Here is an 18,149-nt window from a genome sequence, read left to right on the forward strand (position 1 = left end):
CTGCTGAAGGGCCGGATCCTGGCGGCTGGGGCAACAAGGACGGACCACCCTTATGCCGGGGTGGGGAGTGTCAGATGGAGGTCTTTCTTGGAAACCACAGACATGAATTCTGATGAAGATGATCAAAACAGGAATTTATTGGAGATCAACAGCTCACAGAATGAGGGGTGATGCAGAAGCCAGCTCAGGAATCAGTGCAGGAGCCTGGGACATACAGGTCCAGTAGCAATGCTGAGACACAGCTCTGGAGATGGTATTCGATCTCCTCTGCTTTCACAGCACATGGGGTTCAAAGGCTTGGGGGAGCCCAGCTGGCTGTGCTGAGGTCACTGCCAACCCAGGTGGAGGAGGCAGGGCATATTGACTTGGGAAAAGTTGCTACTTGAGGAAAGTCAGCGGGACAAATGCAGAGTGGGGAACAGGTGACCAGTGTCCACCATGGGGCCCAGCGAAGGGGGCTGGACAGCTGTCTTGGTGCTCAGTGAAGAATCCAGGCTGTGCACAGGAACTCCTCAGGTTTGGAGTGGCCATAGAAGATCACTCAGCAGCAGGACTTCTGGGCTGAGGCGGGCACACAGCAGGCCTGGCGGGAGCCCACAGGGCGGCAGAGCAGGGACACGCAGGAGGCCCGGCGGCAGCAGCTGGGCTGGCAAGAGGAGGTGGGGGCACAGCAGGAGGAGGCGGGCACGCAGCAGGCGGGCCTGCACACGGGGCGGCAGAGCAGGGACATGCAGGAGGATGGTCTGCAGCAGGACGAGGAGCAGGGGCTGGGCTGGCAGCAGGAGGAGGGCCCGGAGCAGACAGGGGTGCAGCAGACGGGCTTACAGCAGACAGGGGTGCAGCAGATGGGCTTGCAGCAGACCGGGGTGCAGCAGACGGGCTTGCAGCAGACAGGGGTGCAGCAGACAGGCTGGCAGCAGTCTTCCTGGCAGGGGGAGGAGCTGCAGCAGGAGGGCTGGCAGCTAGACTGCTGGCAGCATGAAGAGACTGAGCAGGGGGAGGCCTCACAGCAGACAGGGGTGCAGCAGACAGGGGTGCAGCAGACAGGGGTGCAACAGACGGGCTTGCAGCAGACAGGGGTGCAGCAGACGGGCTTGCAGCAGACAGACACACAGCAGTCTTCCTGGCAGGGGGAGGAGCTGCAGCAGGAGGGCTGGCAGGAGCTGGTGCAGGCTGGTTGGCAGGGGCTGGACCCGCAGCTCGCAGGGGTGCAGATGAGGGTCAGGCAGGAGGGGGCACAGCAGCTGGGGTCACAGCAGGTGGGCACACAGCAGGTGGGGGCACAGCAGGAGGGCTCACAGCAGGTGGGGACACAGCAGGAGGGGGCACAGCAGGGGGGCTCACAGCAGGTGGGGGCACAGCAGGAGGGGGCACAGCAAGGGGGCTCACAGCAGCTCTCTGGACAGTCGTCCACCTGCCAGGGGGAGTCGGGGCAGGAGTCACAGGAGCCAGGCAGGCAGACGCGGCTGCCGTAGCTCAGGTCACTGGAGCAGACGGACAGGGTGGACGCGGCCATGGTGGGGCGGTGGGGCTGGAGGAGGCTGTGAGTGTAGTGTGAGTGTGAATGTGTGTGTGTGTGTGAGGTACTGAGCTGTCTGTCGGCTTTTATACCCTCCTGGGTGTGTTTGTCCCAGCAGCAACCCTGCTCACCTCCCTTCCTTGTTGCTGTTTGGAGCTCCAGGGACTCTCATTAGCGACAGCTGCGTGTTTGGTTCTACGAGGTGTTTGCTTAGCTATAAAGCTCCTAGTGTGTTTTGGGGTCTGTTGACTCATCCTAAGCTACCCGCAGTCTAGAACATGCCAGTGAGTCTGTAAATAGCATGTCATGGGGCCAGGTTGGCTGCATAAGAATCCATCAATTCCAATCCTAACTGCCCTTTTGTGGACACGTGGGTGGGTCTTGTGCACACTGGGGACCCCTGCTTGTCAGCGTGGCACAGCTGCTGGTCAGAGAGAGTATGGAGCCAGACATGTTCTGGTTGTGACTCCCTGGTCCTCTCTCTGGCATGGGGAGTTCCCCTGAGGGCACGTGCAGGTGGCAAGCAGGGGAAGGTGAGGCAGTCAGGTGGCCACACTTTCCATGTCCTTGGGTGGCCATGTGGGCCGCTTCTGCCTGACCACTCACTGAGCCATGTTCATGGCCTTCTTACACCCAAACCCTGCACAACTGGAGTACAAATGGGAGTGCCCTATTTCCCGCCTGCAGGAAGTGCAGCTCCCACAAAGCCTTCATTGGAAAAGCAATGTTTTTTTGTTTTTTTTTTTGTTTTTGTTTTTTGTCAAGCAGTGTTTCCTGTTGACTTTCTTGACTGTTAACTGAAAAATTCCTGGGGTCACCCCAGCCAGAAACCTGAAGGTCATCCAAACCCCTTCCTTTCTTCTGTGAAGAATATCTTGGTGGCCACCAGGTGGTTCTGGCTCCCTCTGTTAAGTAGATTTCCATCCTCCCTGGTCCTTCCACCTTCCAAGCATGATGTACTTACTGCAGAGCCAGGCCCCACGTGCTGGGAACAGTGTCGAGCTGGAGAACGCATGGGTCTCGACTCCGTGGAGCCCTGTCAGCCAGGGGAGGTGGGTGCTTAGTGCCCCGTGATGATCTTGAAGAAGGGGTTCAGCAGCATGGGGCCCGGGGTAGTGGCATCACACCCCAGCAGGAGGGCCCTGGGGGCGTGCAGGTAGCGTATGCTGCCCCTGCTGCATCGGTGGCCTCTGATTCTCCCCCTTCCTGGCCATTCTGTTTCCAGAAGAGGTTCTCACCCCAGGCCTCTCACCTACAAGAATGTCCATGCTGGGGAAGAAAGGGGTTCTAGGAATTCAAATAAACTGTGGCCGAGTTGTCTTTCTGTATGTCTTGAGTTATAAGCCTGGTGTAGATCTGAGCCTGGTTCAGCTTCTGGCCCTTCTGGAGATACAGGAACTAATCTGTAAGCTAGAAGTGGTTGGCAGCGGTGGGGAGAGGGTGATATTTGCTGTCTATGATGTGGCGGCCTCTGTTAGATATATGTATGCTGGCTGAGGATGGCCCCAAAACCTGGATAAGATACAAAAACATCTGTGCAGAGCTTTTGAAGGCTGCTGATGAGACTGAATGTTGAGGGCCAACGTGTGGAGAGGAGCGATGTCAGAGAGGTGGGCTGGCATCTCAGAACGGCTTTTCCTGAAGTGCAGCTGATGAATCCTGCTGTGGGGTGTGAAGGGAAGTGACTGGCATGTAGAGAGGCTGGCAGAGCTTCGGGAAACCTCAGGAAGGGTGGAGAGAACTCCACGGGAGTCTGCAACTGCAGAGGCAACATGGACCTAAGGGGTCAAGAACCCAGGGAGATGGCAGTCCCCAAGAGGAATTCCAGAGCTACAGGCTGAATCTCAAGGCACTAGCCAAATTTTTATGCTACACAGGAAAGGTGCTAAGAAAGCCAGCGGAAAGCCCTTAAAACCCAAGCAGAGATTTGGCAGCCTCATTGCCAGGGAGACTCATAACCCTGATGACTGGCCAAGGAGGAGCCAGTCTCAGGTGAGACCCCAGGACAGCTTGGCCCCAGGAGGGGAGAACCCTCACATCGGTATGAGTCCTCTGCTCCACCCAGGCTGCCAGCCAGAGTGAAACTCCTCGGAAGGAGAGAAACTCATCCAGAGCTGCGAGACTTTTTCACAATGTCAAACATTCAATCAAGAATTACAGTCATGTCAAGAGACAAACAGATGATAGAAACAAACCTGAGATGACAGTGTTGGAGTTAATCAGACAGACTTTTGAGAGAATTGTGTTGAAAGTGCTCCGGGAAATAGGTGTAAGGAGGGAGACCTTTATTGTAAAACTGAAACATAGATGAAGAAACAAGTAGAAATTTTTGACTGAAGAGAACACAGGGCTGACATTTATGAACCGATTGGTGGCTGTCATAGCAGTGTGGGGGGCGGACAGTGGGAACGGAACAATGGGATGGCATCTTTAAGGGGCCAAATGAAATGACTGCAGAACTGGAATAGGGCTCCCCAAGAATGCCGATCAGAGGTGAAGGTGCCACAAAAATCACCAGACCAGCAAACGCAGAGTGGAGTCCTCACCAGAAGATGCACTTTGAAGTCGCCGCCACAGGAAGCTTTCAGGTAGGATGGCCAGAGGGCAGAAGTGCAGGAAAATGGAGGAGAACCTGAATGGTTAGATAACAGTACAAGTAGAGTGGAAACTGGCCCACATGTCCCTTTGCAATATTATACTATATTATATTTACACTTTCCTGTGGGTTCTACACTCCAGTAGAGATAAACGGTGCTGCACAAGCAGGGGGAGGAGCCGAGGTGTGCTGGGGTCTCAGGGTTGCTCTGGAAGTGGCCCGTGCTCCGGATGGGCCCGTGCCCATCAGACTTGGCCATCTTAGGAAGGCATGCTGTAGCCTCTGGGCTGACCTCTGAGACAGTTACGAAACCACAGACAACAACTAATGAGTGGGACAAGGAAGATAAATAATAAAAATACCCCAAAGCAGTCAGGAAATAGTTTGTAAAAGGAACATAAGACATTTTAGACAAACAGAAAACATACAACCTGATTGCAGATATAAACCCAACTATCAATACTGAAATTAAATGTCAAGTATCAAATAAAATATTTCAATTTACAAATAAATAAAATAAAGAGTCTGACAAAAATGGAAAACCTGCATACCAACTCTAAGAACTAGATCCTAAATATAAGGGCATAGGAAGTTTGGAAGCACAAAGATGGGAAACATATAGACAAATACAGAGGACAATGTGAGATTCTGTGAAGCCCTAACCAAGAAAGAGAAATCTTTATGTATTCATGGGAAAGGAGCTCCATTGTTACATTAAGTTACAAAAAAACAGCATGGGTAGATTATGATACAATGTGTATTTTAAAAATGTACATTATACACCTATGAGTACGTGTACAGAGAAAGATGACAAAGTCAATCTTCATTATTCATGGATTCTTTATCTGTGATTCACCTACTCACTAAACTTTCTTTGTAACCCCAAATCAATACTCACAATGTGTGCCTGGTCATTCGCGGACATGTGCAGACTGCTCCAAATTTAAGAAGTGGACACGTGTTCCCAGCTGAGGTGGAATGAGGCTCTGCCTCCCGTGTCGGCCCTCAGACTGTAAGCCTGTCCTCGCACTTCATGTCGCTTTTTGTGCTTTAGGCTGTGATTTTGCTGGTGAAAGTGGTGCCAGGCGTAGCGCTGGAGGGCTCGAGTCCTGAGCACAAGAGGGCTCACGTGCCTTATGGAGAAAATCTGCATCTGATAAGCCTTGCTCAGGTGTGACTGAAAGGAGTCCACTGTTAAATAAAATGTATCTCAAGTATTTATTAAATAAGTCGCTTTAAACAGAAACACACATCTAACCCACCATGTATTGAGGGTTGCTGAAAATCTGACCAGAGCTTGCAGGGACCCAACCCCATATTCACCTGGGAGCGATGGTCCCGTGTTCCCAGATTTGCTAATTCAGTGTTTTTGGTGACTTTCTAGAACCTAGTGACTGTGTAATGAGAATGCACTCTGTGTGCACATGTGTGTGCAGAGAAAGAATAAGGGACAATGAGACTGAGAGACAGGCACAGGGATGAAGGGGGGATGGAGCTGTTTCCTGCGAGGAGGCTGGGGTGCTGGTACTCAGGGCTGAGGGACACTCGCCCTATACCCGCCATCCCCTGCTCTGATAACCAGGGCTGGGACTCCTGCTCCCCAGGACACAATGAGAAACTCGGGAGTCAGCTGCTCCAGGAGTTTTATGAGCCAGACAATATCCTGGCAAACAAACACCAGCATGGCCTGGGAGCCGGAACTAGAGCCTGCTGGGGGCCTGGGAGACAATAGCCAGGAGGGTATAAAAGCTTCAGCCTCAAGCACCACACACACTCACTCACACACACACTCACACACACTCACACTCACAGCCTCCTCCAGCCCCACCGCCCCACCATGGCCGCGTCCACCCTGTCCGTCTGCTCCAGCGACCGGAGCTACGGCAGCCGCGTCTGCCTGCCCGGCTCCTGTGACGCCTGCCCCGACTCCTGGCAGGTGGACGACTGCCCAGAGAGCTGCTGCGAGCCCCCCTGCTGTGCCCCCTCCTGCTGTGCCCCCACCTGCTGTGATTCCAGCTGCTGTGCCCCCACCTGCTGTGCCCCTTCTTGCCTGACCCTCATCTGCACCCCTGCGAGCTGCGGGTCCAGCCCCTGCCAACCAGCCTGCACCAGCTCCTGCCAGCCCTCCTGCTGCAGCTCCTCCCCCTGCCAGGAAGACTGCTGTGTGTCTGTCTGCTGCAAGCCCGTCTGCTGCAAGCCCGTCTGTTGCACCCCTGTCTTCTGCAAGCCCGTCTGCTGCACCCCTGTCTGCTGCAAGCCCGTCTGCTGTACCCCTGTCTGCTGTAAGCCCATCTGCTGCACCCCTGTCTGCTCTGGGCCCTCCCTCTGCTCGGCTCCCTCCTGCTGCCAGCCCAGCCCCTGCTCCTCGTCCTGCTGCAGACCGTCCTCCTGTGTGTCCCTGCTCTGCCGCCCCGTGTGCAGGCCCGCCTGCTGCGTGCCCGCCTCCTCCTGCTGTGCCCTTTCCTCCTCCTGCCAGCCCAGCTGCTGCCGCCGAGCCTCCTGCGTGTCCCTGCTCTGCCGCCCTGTGGGCTCCCGCCAGGCCTGCTGTGTGCCCGCCTCCGCCCAGAAGTCCTGCTGCTGATGGGCCCGTCTTCCCGGGGCCAGCTGGGCTCAGGACCCACCCAGTGACCGTGGTGCTCCCCGCCCCCTCAGTCCGGTCCTGACCTGTTAGGTGGCTGCCCACACCCAGGACAGGGTCTTCCATGCGTCCACTCTGCTGACCTGACCTTGACCTAATAGCTCCCAAGAACGCTGACCCCACTGCTCCCCAGGGCTCCTGCTCCCAGGAGGGGCCTCCACCACTTCCGGGTCCCCCGTCCTTCCCTCCCAGTTTCTTGGCTCGGGACCCGTGGCCTCAACTGCTGACCTCTCGGTGCCTGCTCCGACACCCCAATAAACTCACTCACCAGCGCATCTGCTTCCTTTCTTCCGACCCTCATGGGGGTGGGGATCCAGGGATCTGACCAGACATTGGTCTCCTCCATCCGGGAACATTTCTAGGAATGGGGGACTGAGAAATCCCACAGGGCAGGGCCCCGGGGTAGGAGGCACACCTTGGCCCAAGAAGGTCAGGGCTCCTGGACCCTGCGTGCCTAGGGCTTCCCAAGGCTGGCCACCTGCACATGGGCCGTGGTCTGGGGATTCTCAGCCACTGGCCTGTTTCCACCCACTGCCCCAGTTGGGCAAACTGGCCCCAGACGAGCTGGCCTGGGGGCTGCAGGCAGCACAGCCCCTATGGGCCTGGGGTCCCCCTGGGGTCTTCCTATGGGCTGTACCCATTTAGCAGAAAGGTGGTGGGGAGGGGGAGGCATTGCTCCAAGGTCCCAAAGAAAACAACTAGGTTTGAAACAAAATTTTTATTTTATTTTATTACGGGTCAGTGACAGGACCCCCAGGATCCCGTCCTGGGCGGGACGCTGAAGGCCATCACCTGATAGGTCTGGACTGCGCCTGGAAGGGACACGGAGACCTGGTGCGGGGCCTTCCCTGTAAACTGAGAAACCATCAGGCCTTGAATTGCTGTGAACAGCTGCTCAGATGTCAGGATGACGGTGATGTCGCGTGAGGACACTGGTGGACAAGGGCAGGAACATACAGCAAGGTCACCCCCCCCACCAGGGTTCCAGAACTATTGCAAGCAGTGGCCCAGCGGCCCCGCCCGCCCCTCCTGAGCCCTCCCTTCCCTGCCCGGGAGCCCCACTCTCCCCATGGCTGTGTCCACAGCCAGAACCCACAAAGGGAACCCATGCTCTCCCCTGGCTCTCCGTCCATCACCGTCCCCTCAACCCCAGCTCCCTCCTGCCCGAGCCACACTCCCCACCTGCCACAAGCTCCTTGCCCAAACCCTTCCCCAACCCTAGCAGTGTTTTAACTAACTCCTTAGTTTAAAATCCGCTTTCTGGGTCCGGTGTACATATAGTCAGATGCGCCTTGTCTCACGGTACCGTTTGACGAGTATTGAGAACGGTCTGCATCTTGCTGCCTCCGCTGGAGTCCGCAGCTATCAGCTTCCCCTCCTGCCAGAGGTTTCCCTGCACCCCCAGCCTCCATGCCGGCCGCCTGGCAGCAGGGCCCCACGGTGCTGCCGAGGCTGACCTTTTCTGGAGCGTCCAGGGAAGACAGCGTGCAACAGGCCTGCTTTGTGACCGGCTTTGTCCACTTGCCTCTTCCGTGGCATATATTCATAGTGAATTCCTTCTTAATTGCCGAGTGGTGTTTTATCGCATGGGGGGTCACAGCCGTCCACTCACCTGTTGACGTCCATCTGGGCTGTCTCCAGGTTTTAGTGGTTATGAAGGAAGCTGCTGGGAGCCCCCGTACTCCATGCGCTGCCCTTGCTCTTGCACGAGCACCCGGGGTGGGCTTGCTGGGTCACGTGCAAGTGCAGTGTTCGTGGTGATACTGGCCTTCCTGCCGGCTGCTGTGATGGGTGGGTCGGCTTCCGGTGCCGGATGCCCGTTTGTCTGCTCAGGTCCTCTGCCCACTGCCCCGTAGTCGAATCGCCTGTCTTCCTGTTCACCGTTAAGTGTTCTTCACGCATTCCAGGGCCGGTCACTTATCGTATGTGTACACAGCAAATTTCCCCACCTGTGCCCAGACTTCTCAGTTTCTTGGCAGCATTTTTTCAGTAGCTGATATCTCTAATTTTGATTAAATTCAATGAATTCCTTTTCTTCAGTGGTGCTAAGAAATCTGCCTAAACCCAGGGTCACGCTGTTTTTGTCCTATGCGTACCTCTAAATATTCTATGGCTTTAACTTTTATGTTAAGTTCTAGGATCCCTTTCTAGTTAATTTTTGAATCCGCTATTGGTTGTTCCAGAATCATTTAGTAAGAGGATTATCCTTTTTCCACTGAATGACCCTCAAAAAAATCTATCGACTGTATATGTGTGGGTCTATTTCCGGACCCTGCTGTGTCCTGTCTTCAGCCTTTGTTCTTGTACCAATAATACACCGTCTCCACCAACACAGCTTTCTGTGAAGTCTTGAAACAAGAAGCTAGTCATCCGATTGCATTTTTCTGTTTCTGTTTCTTTTTTAAAGATTTTATTTATTTATTTGACACACACACACAGAGAGAGAGAGAGAGAGAGAACACAAACAGGGGAGTGGGAGAGGGAGAAGCAGACTCCCGCTGAGCAGGGAGCCCGATGTAGGACTCCATCCCAGGACCCTGGGATCATGATCTGAGCCAAAGGCAGATGTTTAACCGACTGAGCCACCCAGGTGACCCCACTTTTCTTCTTCAAAATTCGTTGGCTATTCTAGATCCTTTATATTTCTGTATCGATTTTAGAATCAGCTCATCATTTTCTAAAGAAGAACTTGCTGGGATTTTTATTGGAATTGCATTAAATTTGCAGGTAAATTTGGGAAGAATTAACATCTTAACAATATTGAGTCTTTCAATTCATAATTATAAATCTGTTTCTAATCATTTTGGATGACTTTTTTCCATATTTTATTACTTTTAATACATAGACCTTGTACATATATTAAGCTTCTATATTATTTTATTTTTCAGTGTTTTAGTTAATGGTATGTTTATTTCATTTCCAAGTGCTCATTGCTACTATGTAGAAATTTAATCAGTTTTTGTGTGTTGACCTTGTATCCTGTGACCTTGCTAACTGCACTTAGGAATTTTTTTTAAAATATTTTATTTATTTATTTATTTATATTTCTTTTCCGTGCTTGAGAATTCATTGTTTATGCACCACACCCAGTGCTCCATGCAATACGTGCCCTCCTTAATACCCACCACCAGGCTCACCCAGCCCCCCACCCCCCACCCCTCCAAAACCCTCAGTTTGTTTCTCAGAGTCACAGTCTCTCATGGTTCACCTCCCCCTCCAGTGTCTCCCCAGTCTACTTCTCTTCTCCATCTCCCCAAGTCCTCCGTGTTATTCCTTATGCTCCACAAGTAAGTGAAACCATATGATCATTGACTCTTTCTGCTTGACTTATTTCACTCAGCATCATCTCCCCCAGTCCCGTCCATGTTGATACAAAAGTTGGGCGTTTAGCATTTTTACATATTAGGATTGGGCATGGGATTTGCTCTTTGGGAAGGATCTTAACTATAATTCTGTTACTTCGATTGACAGAGGGCTATTTTGGTTTTCTATTTCTTCTTGTATGAGTTTTTATATGACTATATCTTTCCAGTTACTTGTCCGTTTCACCTAAGTTGTTGAATGTGTCAGCATCAAGAGTTGCCTTCTTTTATTGTTCTTTTAATGTCTGTAGAATCTGGGGCAATAGCCCTTTCATTCTTCCTGATGTTGTCTATTTATTTCCTTTTCATTTCTTTTTCTTGACTAGTTAATGTAGAAATTTATTAATTTTGGTGATCTTCTAAAAATTAGACTTGGTTTTATTAAATTTCTCATTTGTCTGTTTTCTGTTTGGTAGATTTCTACACTTCTCGATTATTTCCTTCCCTCTACCTATTTTGGATTCAACATGTGCTTCTTTTTGTAGCTTCTGAAGGTAGAACCTCAGATCATTGATGGATTCCTTCTTTATTATTAAGGATTATTTAAGCTATAGATCTTCCCCTATATACTGTGTTAGTTGCATTCTATAAAGTTTATTTTTAATTTATTAATATTTCCAATTTTCCATTGTGATTCCTTCTTTGACTCATGGATTATTTTGAAGAGTGTTATTTAATATCCAAATAGTTTTTGATTTTTCAGATATCTTTCTGTTCATGATTTCTGATTTTGTTGTGGTCAAACAACATTCTCAGTATGATGTCAATCCTATTAAATATATTAAAGCTGGTTTTATGACCCAGGATATGATTTATTTTGGTGAATGTTCCATGTACACTTTTTTTTTTAATGTTCCATGTACACTTGAAAAAAATGTGAATTCGACTTCACTGTTGTTGGATGGAATATTGTATACATATCAGTAAGCTCAGGTTAGTGTATAGTGTTTCTCAAGTTTCCTATGTACTTCTCAATTTCATCCAATTTGGAAAACATTTGGCCATTATCTCTTTAAATATTTTTCTGTCTCTCCCACCCTTTAAATATTTTTCTCCTCAGGGACCCTGATTATCTTTCAGTTTGGGTAATTTCTGTGATTATGTCTCCCAGGTCACTGATCAATTGCAGTCTTTATTCTACTTTTAAATTCATCCTTTAATTTTTTAAAATTATTTTTATTAACATATAATGTATTAATTGCCCCAGGGGTACAGGTCTGTGAATCACCAGGTTTACACACTTCACAGCACTCACTATAGCAATACCCTCCCCAATGTCCATAACCCAACCACCCTATCCCTAGCTCCCCTTCCCCTTAGCAACCCTCAGGTTCTTTTGTGAGATTAAAAGTCTCTTATGGTTTGTCTCCCTCCCAATCCCACATCCTTTAATTTTTTTATTGTTAAGTTTCTTGGCTCTTGGAGTTCCATTTAGTTCTCTTTTGTATCTTACATTTCTCCTTCTTTGTGTTCATGTTTCCCTTGAAATCCATGAATACATTTATCATCATTGTTTTAACTGCCTTGTCTGCTAATTCCAGCAATTGTCGTTTCTGAGTTTGTTTGTATAATCTGTTTTGCCTCTGGATTATGAGTTAGATTTTTCCTCTTAATGTGTCTAGTGATTTGGGGGCACCTGGGTGGCTCAGTCAGTTGGGCGTCCCAACTCTTGCTTTTGGCTCAGGTCATGATGTCAGGGTTGTGGGATGGAGCCCTGTGTTGGGCTCCACATTTACTGCAGAGTCTGCTTGAGATTCTCTCTCCCTCTCCCTTCCCCCTGCCCTGCCCCCACTTGTGTGCATGGGTGTTCTCAAATAAATAAAATCTTTTTTTAATCATGTTATGTTAGTCACCACACAGTACATCATTAGTTATTGATGTAGTGCTCCAACATTCATAGTTTGCATATAACATCCGGTGCCCCATGCAATCTATGACCTCCTTAATACCTAATACTGTGCTAACTCATCCCCCACCTCCTCCCCTCGAAAACCCTCAGTTTGTTCCTCAGAGTCCACTGTCTCTCGTGGTCGTCTCCCCCTCTGATTTCCCCCAACTCCCTTCTCGTCTCCATCTCCCCATGTCCTCCACAATATTCCTTATGTTCCAGAAATAAGTGAAACCATATGATCATTGACTTTCTCTGCTTGACTTATTTCACTCAGCATAATCTCCTCCAGTCCCAAAATTAATAAAATATTTCAAAAATGTGTCCCCCAGTTTTTTATCGGATGCTGGGTTTCAATAAAATAATAGTGTAATACTGTTGAATGCTGTATGTTCTTTTTTTCCTGTAAGGAGTGACGGGCCTTGCTCTGTCTGGCACTTACCACTTGTGGATTGGCTTGATAATTGTGTTGTTTCTGTGCTTGTCTTTATGTTTGTTATGGCAGATTGAGAGAAGGCTTTATTCTCAGGCAGGTTTAGGACGACCATTAATATGTGACTTCTGGGATCTGTATGTGTAACAGATAACACCCCTCAGCACATGCTCCTGACTCCATGCCAGGGATATCAGTTGGGCATTGGAGAAGATTTTAGGCAATACAGAGATGAAAATTGCCAATTTTGAAGTTAGGAGGGCATTTAGACATGCTCTGGGAAAACATGGATCTCGCAGATCCTAATCCCTATTGAATGGGCATTGTGAGGAGTGACAGCGGCAAGTCAAGGAAAAGTACAGGAGGGTGAAGGATGAGCCCAGGATGGCCCCAAGGGACAAAAGGCTGCAATACCTATCTCCACCCTCTGCTGTCCATCTGGGACCCCAGGGAGTCACACGAAGCCACACAGGGTCCTGCAGGACGGCAGTGTTGTGTACAGAGGGCGGAAGTGGGCATGTGGTTGGGCTGGGAGTAATGACACATGCAGCCAGGGCTCTGATTGGTCTTGAATGTTTATTGGTCAGTTTCCTTAAGTGCATCCAGAGACAGCTGATGGGTCACTGAGCTGAGGACACAGAGACAGGTGGATAGAGGCTGGGCTGACCCTCATGCAGAGTGAGAGATATGGAGGGGAGACCACTGCCATGGGGATGTTCTAGGAGACCTTTCTAGGGCCACAGCACTGAGTGTGGATGTTTGGTTTGTCTATGTCTGCGGCTCAACAGGAGGCTGGACCAGCAGACACGAGGAATGGTCCACGTGCTGGAGCAATTCGGGACATGGTGATCAGCTTCCAGGTGGGACCTGCCCCTGTCCTCAGTGGGGCAGCCCCTTAAGATGGGTGAAGAACGGATTGAGGAGGGGTGGCTGGCAGGACCTCAGTCACTGGGTAGGACCTGAGCTCAGCTGGCTGTGTGGAGGATGTATCTCATCTGCAGCAGGACTTCTGGGCTAAGGAACAGCCTCTGTTCCTGGGGCAGGCTGGGCACATGGGGCAGCAGAGTAGGGACTCGCAGGAGGAGGGTCTGCAGCAGGACAGGGAACAGAGGCTGGGCTGGTGGCAGGAGGGGCTGAGCAGGGAGAAGGCCCAGAGCATACGGGCTTGCAGCAAACAGGGGTGCAGCAGACAGACACACAGCAGCCTTCCTGGCACGGGGAGGAGCTGCAGCAGGAGGGCTGGCAGGAGCTAGTGTAGGCTGATTGGCAGGGGCTGGACCCGCAGCTCGCAGGGGTGTGATGAGAGTCAGTCAGGAAGCTAGGTGCAGCAGCTGGGGGCACAGCACGTGGGGGGCTCACAGCAGGTGGGGACGCGATAGGTGGGCTCGTAGCAGGTGGGGGCACAGCAGGTGGGGGATGAGCAGGGGGGTTCGTAGCAGCTCCCTGGGCAGTCGTCCACCTGTCTCCAGGAGGAGTCGGGGCAGGAGTCACAGGAGCCAGGCAGGCAAACATGGCTGCCGTAGCTCTGGTTGCTAGAACAGAGGGACAGGGTAGACGTGGCCATGGTAGGGGCAGTGGGGCTGGAGGAGGCTGTGAGTGTGAGTGTGAATGTGTGAGCGAGTGTGTGAAAGTGAGTGTGTGCCGGGTGCCCTGACTTTCTCTTCATACCCTTCTGGCTTGTGCTATTTGGCATTAGTCCCCCCAGGAGCTCCCCTCCTTGGTGCCGAGAGCCAGGTCCTACAGAACCAGCCACAGCTGCTCCACTTCCTGGAGTCCCTGCTTAGCTCACGACACTCCGGAAACTGATCTGGGATCTCTAACTGTTTTCAGTCCTAGAAGGCAAGCTTGGGCGGTGGCATGCAGGTTTCTTGCTGTTTTAGTGGGGTCGTTGGGGGCCCAGGTGGCATACCCGGGTGTTGGGGGCTGGGTCCCAGGCCCAGGTCTGGGCGAGCACTGTGGTGGACTGCTCTGCTGGCTGAGCACCATCAAGTGCCTCTGTGCTTGGAGGCTTACTTGGTTTCTGTGTAACGGTGATGAGTCACGATTTGTCTGCTGCGCTGTGAGTGTCCTATGGCTAACCGCAGACGGGGCTTCAACAGCAGAGATCCGTCATTTGGAGGCTGGATGTCTGAGATCAAGGATTGGCAGGGTTGTTTCGTCCTGGGGCCAAGATGGAGAATCTGTTCCATGTTCTCTCAGCTTTGGGAGTTTTCTGGCTATCTTGGGGTTCTTTAGTTTGTACAAGCATCTCCCCATCTCTGCCTCCATCCATCCTCCCTGTGTGCTGCTGCATTCATGTTTTCTCGTCTTACAAGGATGCTGGTCATACTGGGTCGGGACACCTCTCCCCCAATGACCTCATTGTATCTTGATCATCTGTGATGACCATCTTTTAGGTAAGGTCACTTCTGCAGGTACCGGGGTTGGGACACAATTTGACTCTTAGCAAGCTCCTGCTCTGAAGCAGACTCAAGCCAGGGTCTGGGATGGAAGAAAAGTTGGAGCAGGCCTCCTTTTTTGGGGACTACAGTCCACAGCTGGTGAAAGATGGGGCACAGGTGGCACGTGGCATGACAGACCAGCCACACCTGCACATCTTCTGCTTGCCCTGGCATGGCTGAGCTCATGGGACACTTTGTGCCTTCACGTCATTTACAGAATAATTGTAAAAAGAGCACAGTGGCTACACACGCCCTCGCCCAGCTTCCTCTAGGAACATCTTACATATCCATAGATCAGTGACAAATCTTAGAAATCAACATTGGCACATTACTGTTCACCGAAGGACAGACCCATTGCCCATAAATGTCCCCTCTCTGGTCCAGGTCCCCATGTGCATTGTAAGGTTTCCTTACTCTTCTCTAGTCTGAGACAGTTTCTTGGGTTTTCCTTATCCTTTGTATCTTGACACTTTTGAAGAGCCTTGGTCATGTGTGTTGTAGAAATTTGGGGTTGTCCGAGGTTTCCTCGCAATTAGAGTGAGGTTATTGTGTTTGGGGATGAATCCCACAGAAGTAACCTGCCCAGTGAAGCAGGGGTACATGTTGTTGCTGTGTCTAGTCACTGGGAATATGGTTATTTGTCCCCTTTGTAATTAATAAATATTTGCAGTGGGGGGAGATTCTACAAGACTTTGCAAGTATCCTGTTTCTGCTGTCATGTTTGTCTAATGGTTTTAGTGTCCCTCTGGGGGCCATGCCTGCAGCAAGGTCACTGTGATGTTCTTTTTTTATTTTTTATTTTTTATCTTTAGTATGTTATGTTAGACACTATACTCACTGTGGTGTTCTGATGGTGAGTTTCTAGTTCCCTACTCCACCTCCACTCATTAACTGAAATTCATCTACAAGGAGGAGATGCCCCTTTTCCTCCTTGTATTTACCTGTTCTGTTTTATTTTATTTCATTAAACTAAAGGATATTTGTTTTATTATTTGAGTAATAATCCAGTATCATCATTATTTTCTTATTCACTTTGTTCTGGCTTTGAGCCTTGGGATCCCCTTCACTTGGCTCCTGTACTGTCTGCATGCTTGCAACTCCCCAACATCTCACATTTGGTTCCAACTCCCCTGGAAATCTCCCCGTCCCATTCCTGGGATCAACCACTTCTCCAGGGATCCCTGCTCCTTTTAGTGGATGATGGTATTTAGAAACCACGATCTGGAGCTAGGTGTGCTCAGGCTGCTGGGGTGTCACTTCTTTAGTGGGCAGAGCAAGGAAATGCTTGTGCGTGTGCTAACATGTGCCTGAACTCAGGGGGAGACATTCAGTCTTTGGGCTTGCTGGGTGGTGGTAGCTGAGGTTTTGTCTAGATTAGCTTTCTCAAGATAAAAAGCTGCCTCTTGTTACTGAGAGATTATATCATAAATGGACGTTGGATTTCATGGAATGCTCTTATGCATTTATTGAGATGATTATACAATTTTCTTTTTTAGTCTGTTAATATGGTGAATTACATTAATTGATTTCTTAAAGCCTTTCATTTTGAAATAATTAGAGATGTACAGGAAATCACAAAGCCAGTACAGAGAGTTGCCATGTACTTATATTAATTGATTTTTAAAATATTCACCCAGGGGCGCCTGGGTGGCTCAGTCATTAAGCGTCTACCTTCAGCTCAGATCATGATACCAGGGTTCTGGAATCGAGCCCCACATCAGGCTCCCTGCTCGGCAGGAAGCCTGTGTCTCCTTCTGCCTGCTGCTCCCCCTGCTTTTGTTTCTGCTCTTGCTGTTTCTCTCTGTCAAAAAATAAATAAATAAAAATTTTAAAAAATGTTCAACCAGTCCTGAAGTCCCAGATAAACCCCACTTGGTTGTGATGTATTTTCCTTTTTACATGTTGTTGGATTTGGTTTGTAATATGTTATTCAGGACCTATATGTCTATTTTTATGAGGCTATCGATCTGTAGTCTTTTATTGCAATGACTTCAGTTTTGACAAAAGTTGCCAAGTATCTCCTTCTCTTCTATTTTCTAGAAAAGATTGTGTAGAGTCAGTATTTGGTCTTCTTTAAATATTTGGGAGAATCTCCTGAGAAACTGGAGTTTTCCTTAATAGGTATAGGACTTTCTGGCCATCTGTTTCTTCTTTAATATAGTGCCTACTGAAGAGTTGGTCCATTTCACACAAGGTTTTGAATAGAAGGCATAATGTTGCTTGTGCAAGTCCTTCATTATTCTTTAATTTGTGAAAAATATTTGGTAATATCCCATCTTTTGTTCTTAATATTGGTAAATTATTTCTTCTGGATCTCCCCCTCCCCGGTCAATCTGGCTGGAATTTTATTTAACTTCTCAAGGAATAAACTTTGGTTTCAATTGATCTCCTCTGTTTTTCTTGTTTTCTTGTTACATTGGGTTATATTACATACAATTACACTGACTTATCCTTCCATTTTCAAGTTTATTAATTTAAAGCTTAGACGGTGGATCTGATACTCATCTTCTCTTCTAATGGAAGCACTTACTACTATAAACTTCCTTCTCCTTTAGCTACCCCCACCAGCCTCATCTATTGGCCCTTGCTGGCTCCGATTCCATAATTCCTGGATTCAGTGCACATATCTGAAGGGCAATAGAGTTGATGAGGACTCTCACACAATGGGATTGGCAGGCAGGCAAACATCTAGGTGCTGAGCATTTGGACTTCCACATCCTGCAGCCCGAGGCCACTACAGCTGGATTCATCCTCTGTTCCTGTTCTCACTCGCCAGGAGGACGTGAGATAAGGGAACATGGAAAGCTGGCTGGATTGCAGAGATAATCATGCCTGGCAGGAGAGAGTCATGTTTTTATTACAAAGATCCCCTAGGGGTAGGGACTAGAGCTTCATCTTCTCCTCTCCCCACTCCCAGCTCCTGGCAGAGGAGACTAAGAGATGGCATTTTGGATCATTAGAGACAAGTTCTGTGGGTGGGACCCGGAGGGCAGCTGAGCATCCTTTCCTGGGAAGAGCTCAGATTAAGCCCCCTTGTCCCCATGCCAGCCCTGTGGTCTGCAGATTCATGCACTGTCTTTTGCCTCCTGAATGTCCATGTGCCCAGTGAGGCCAGGTGCTTCTTATACACAATGGACAACACGCAAGAAAAGTGAGAAAGGAAGGTTCTGGTTTTGGGCTGGCAAGTGTGAGTCCAGTGAGTCGACTTATCCCCAGACTATGTGTGGGGTTTTTTGTGCCAGCTGATTAAGGCACACCGCCAGATGCCCTTT

General features: G+C 49.8%; 3 protein-coding genes across 3 annotated transcripts in view; 2 read left to right on the forward strand and 1 right to left on the reverse strand.

Annotated features, from left to right (window-relative positions):
- Positions 1 to 541: 541 nt before the first annotated feature.
- LOC122908665 (keratin-associated protein 10-7-like) lies at positions 542 to 14,000 on the reverse strand. The gene is made up of 7 exons (XM_044251723.1): positions 13,763 to 14,000; positions 13,555 to 13,695; positions 8,060 to 8,215; positions 7,546 to 7,685; positions 6,327 to 6,719; positions 1,338 to 1,531; positions 542 to 1,238 (listed from the first exon to the last, which is right to left on the reverse strand). The coding sequence occupies exons 1-7, from the start codon at positions 13,998 to 14,000 to the stop codon at positions 542 to 544; spliced, it is 1,959 nt and encodes a 652-aa protein (XP_044107658.1).
- Positions 5,953 to 6,696, forward strand: LOC122908249 (keratin-associated protein 10-8-like). The gene has a single exon (XM_044250830.1). The coding sequence runs from the start codon at positions 5,953 to 5,955 to the stop codon at positions 6,694 to 6,696; it is 744 nt and encodes a 247-aa protein (XP_044106765.1).
- The window catches only part of TSPEAR (thrombospondin type laminin G domain and EAR repeats), a 70,767-nt gene continuing 66,616 nt past the window's right edge, over positions 13,999 to 18,149 (forward strand). Inside the window, exon 1 of the mRNA XM_044251724.1 lies at positions 13,999 to 14,034. Within this exon, the coding sequence (XP_044107659.1) occupies positions 13,999 to 14,034 (36 nt within the window). The remainder of the gene's footprint in view (positions 14,035 to 18,149) is intronic.

This window comes from Neovison vison, chromosome 6, assembly GCF_020171115.1.
Source record: "Neovison vison isolate M4711 chromosome 6, ASM_NN_V1, whole genome shotgun sequence".
Taxonomy (NCBI): domain Eukaryota; kingdom Metazoa; phylum Chordata; class Mammalia; order Carnivora; family Mustelidae; genus Neogale; species Neogale vison.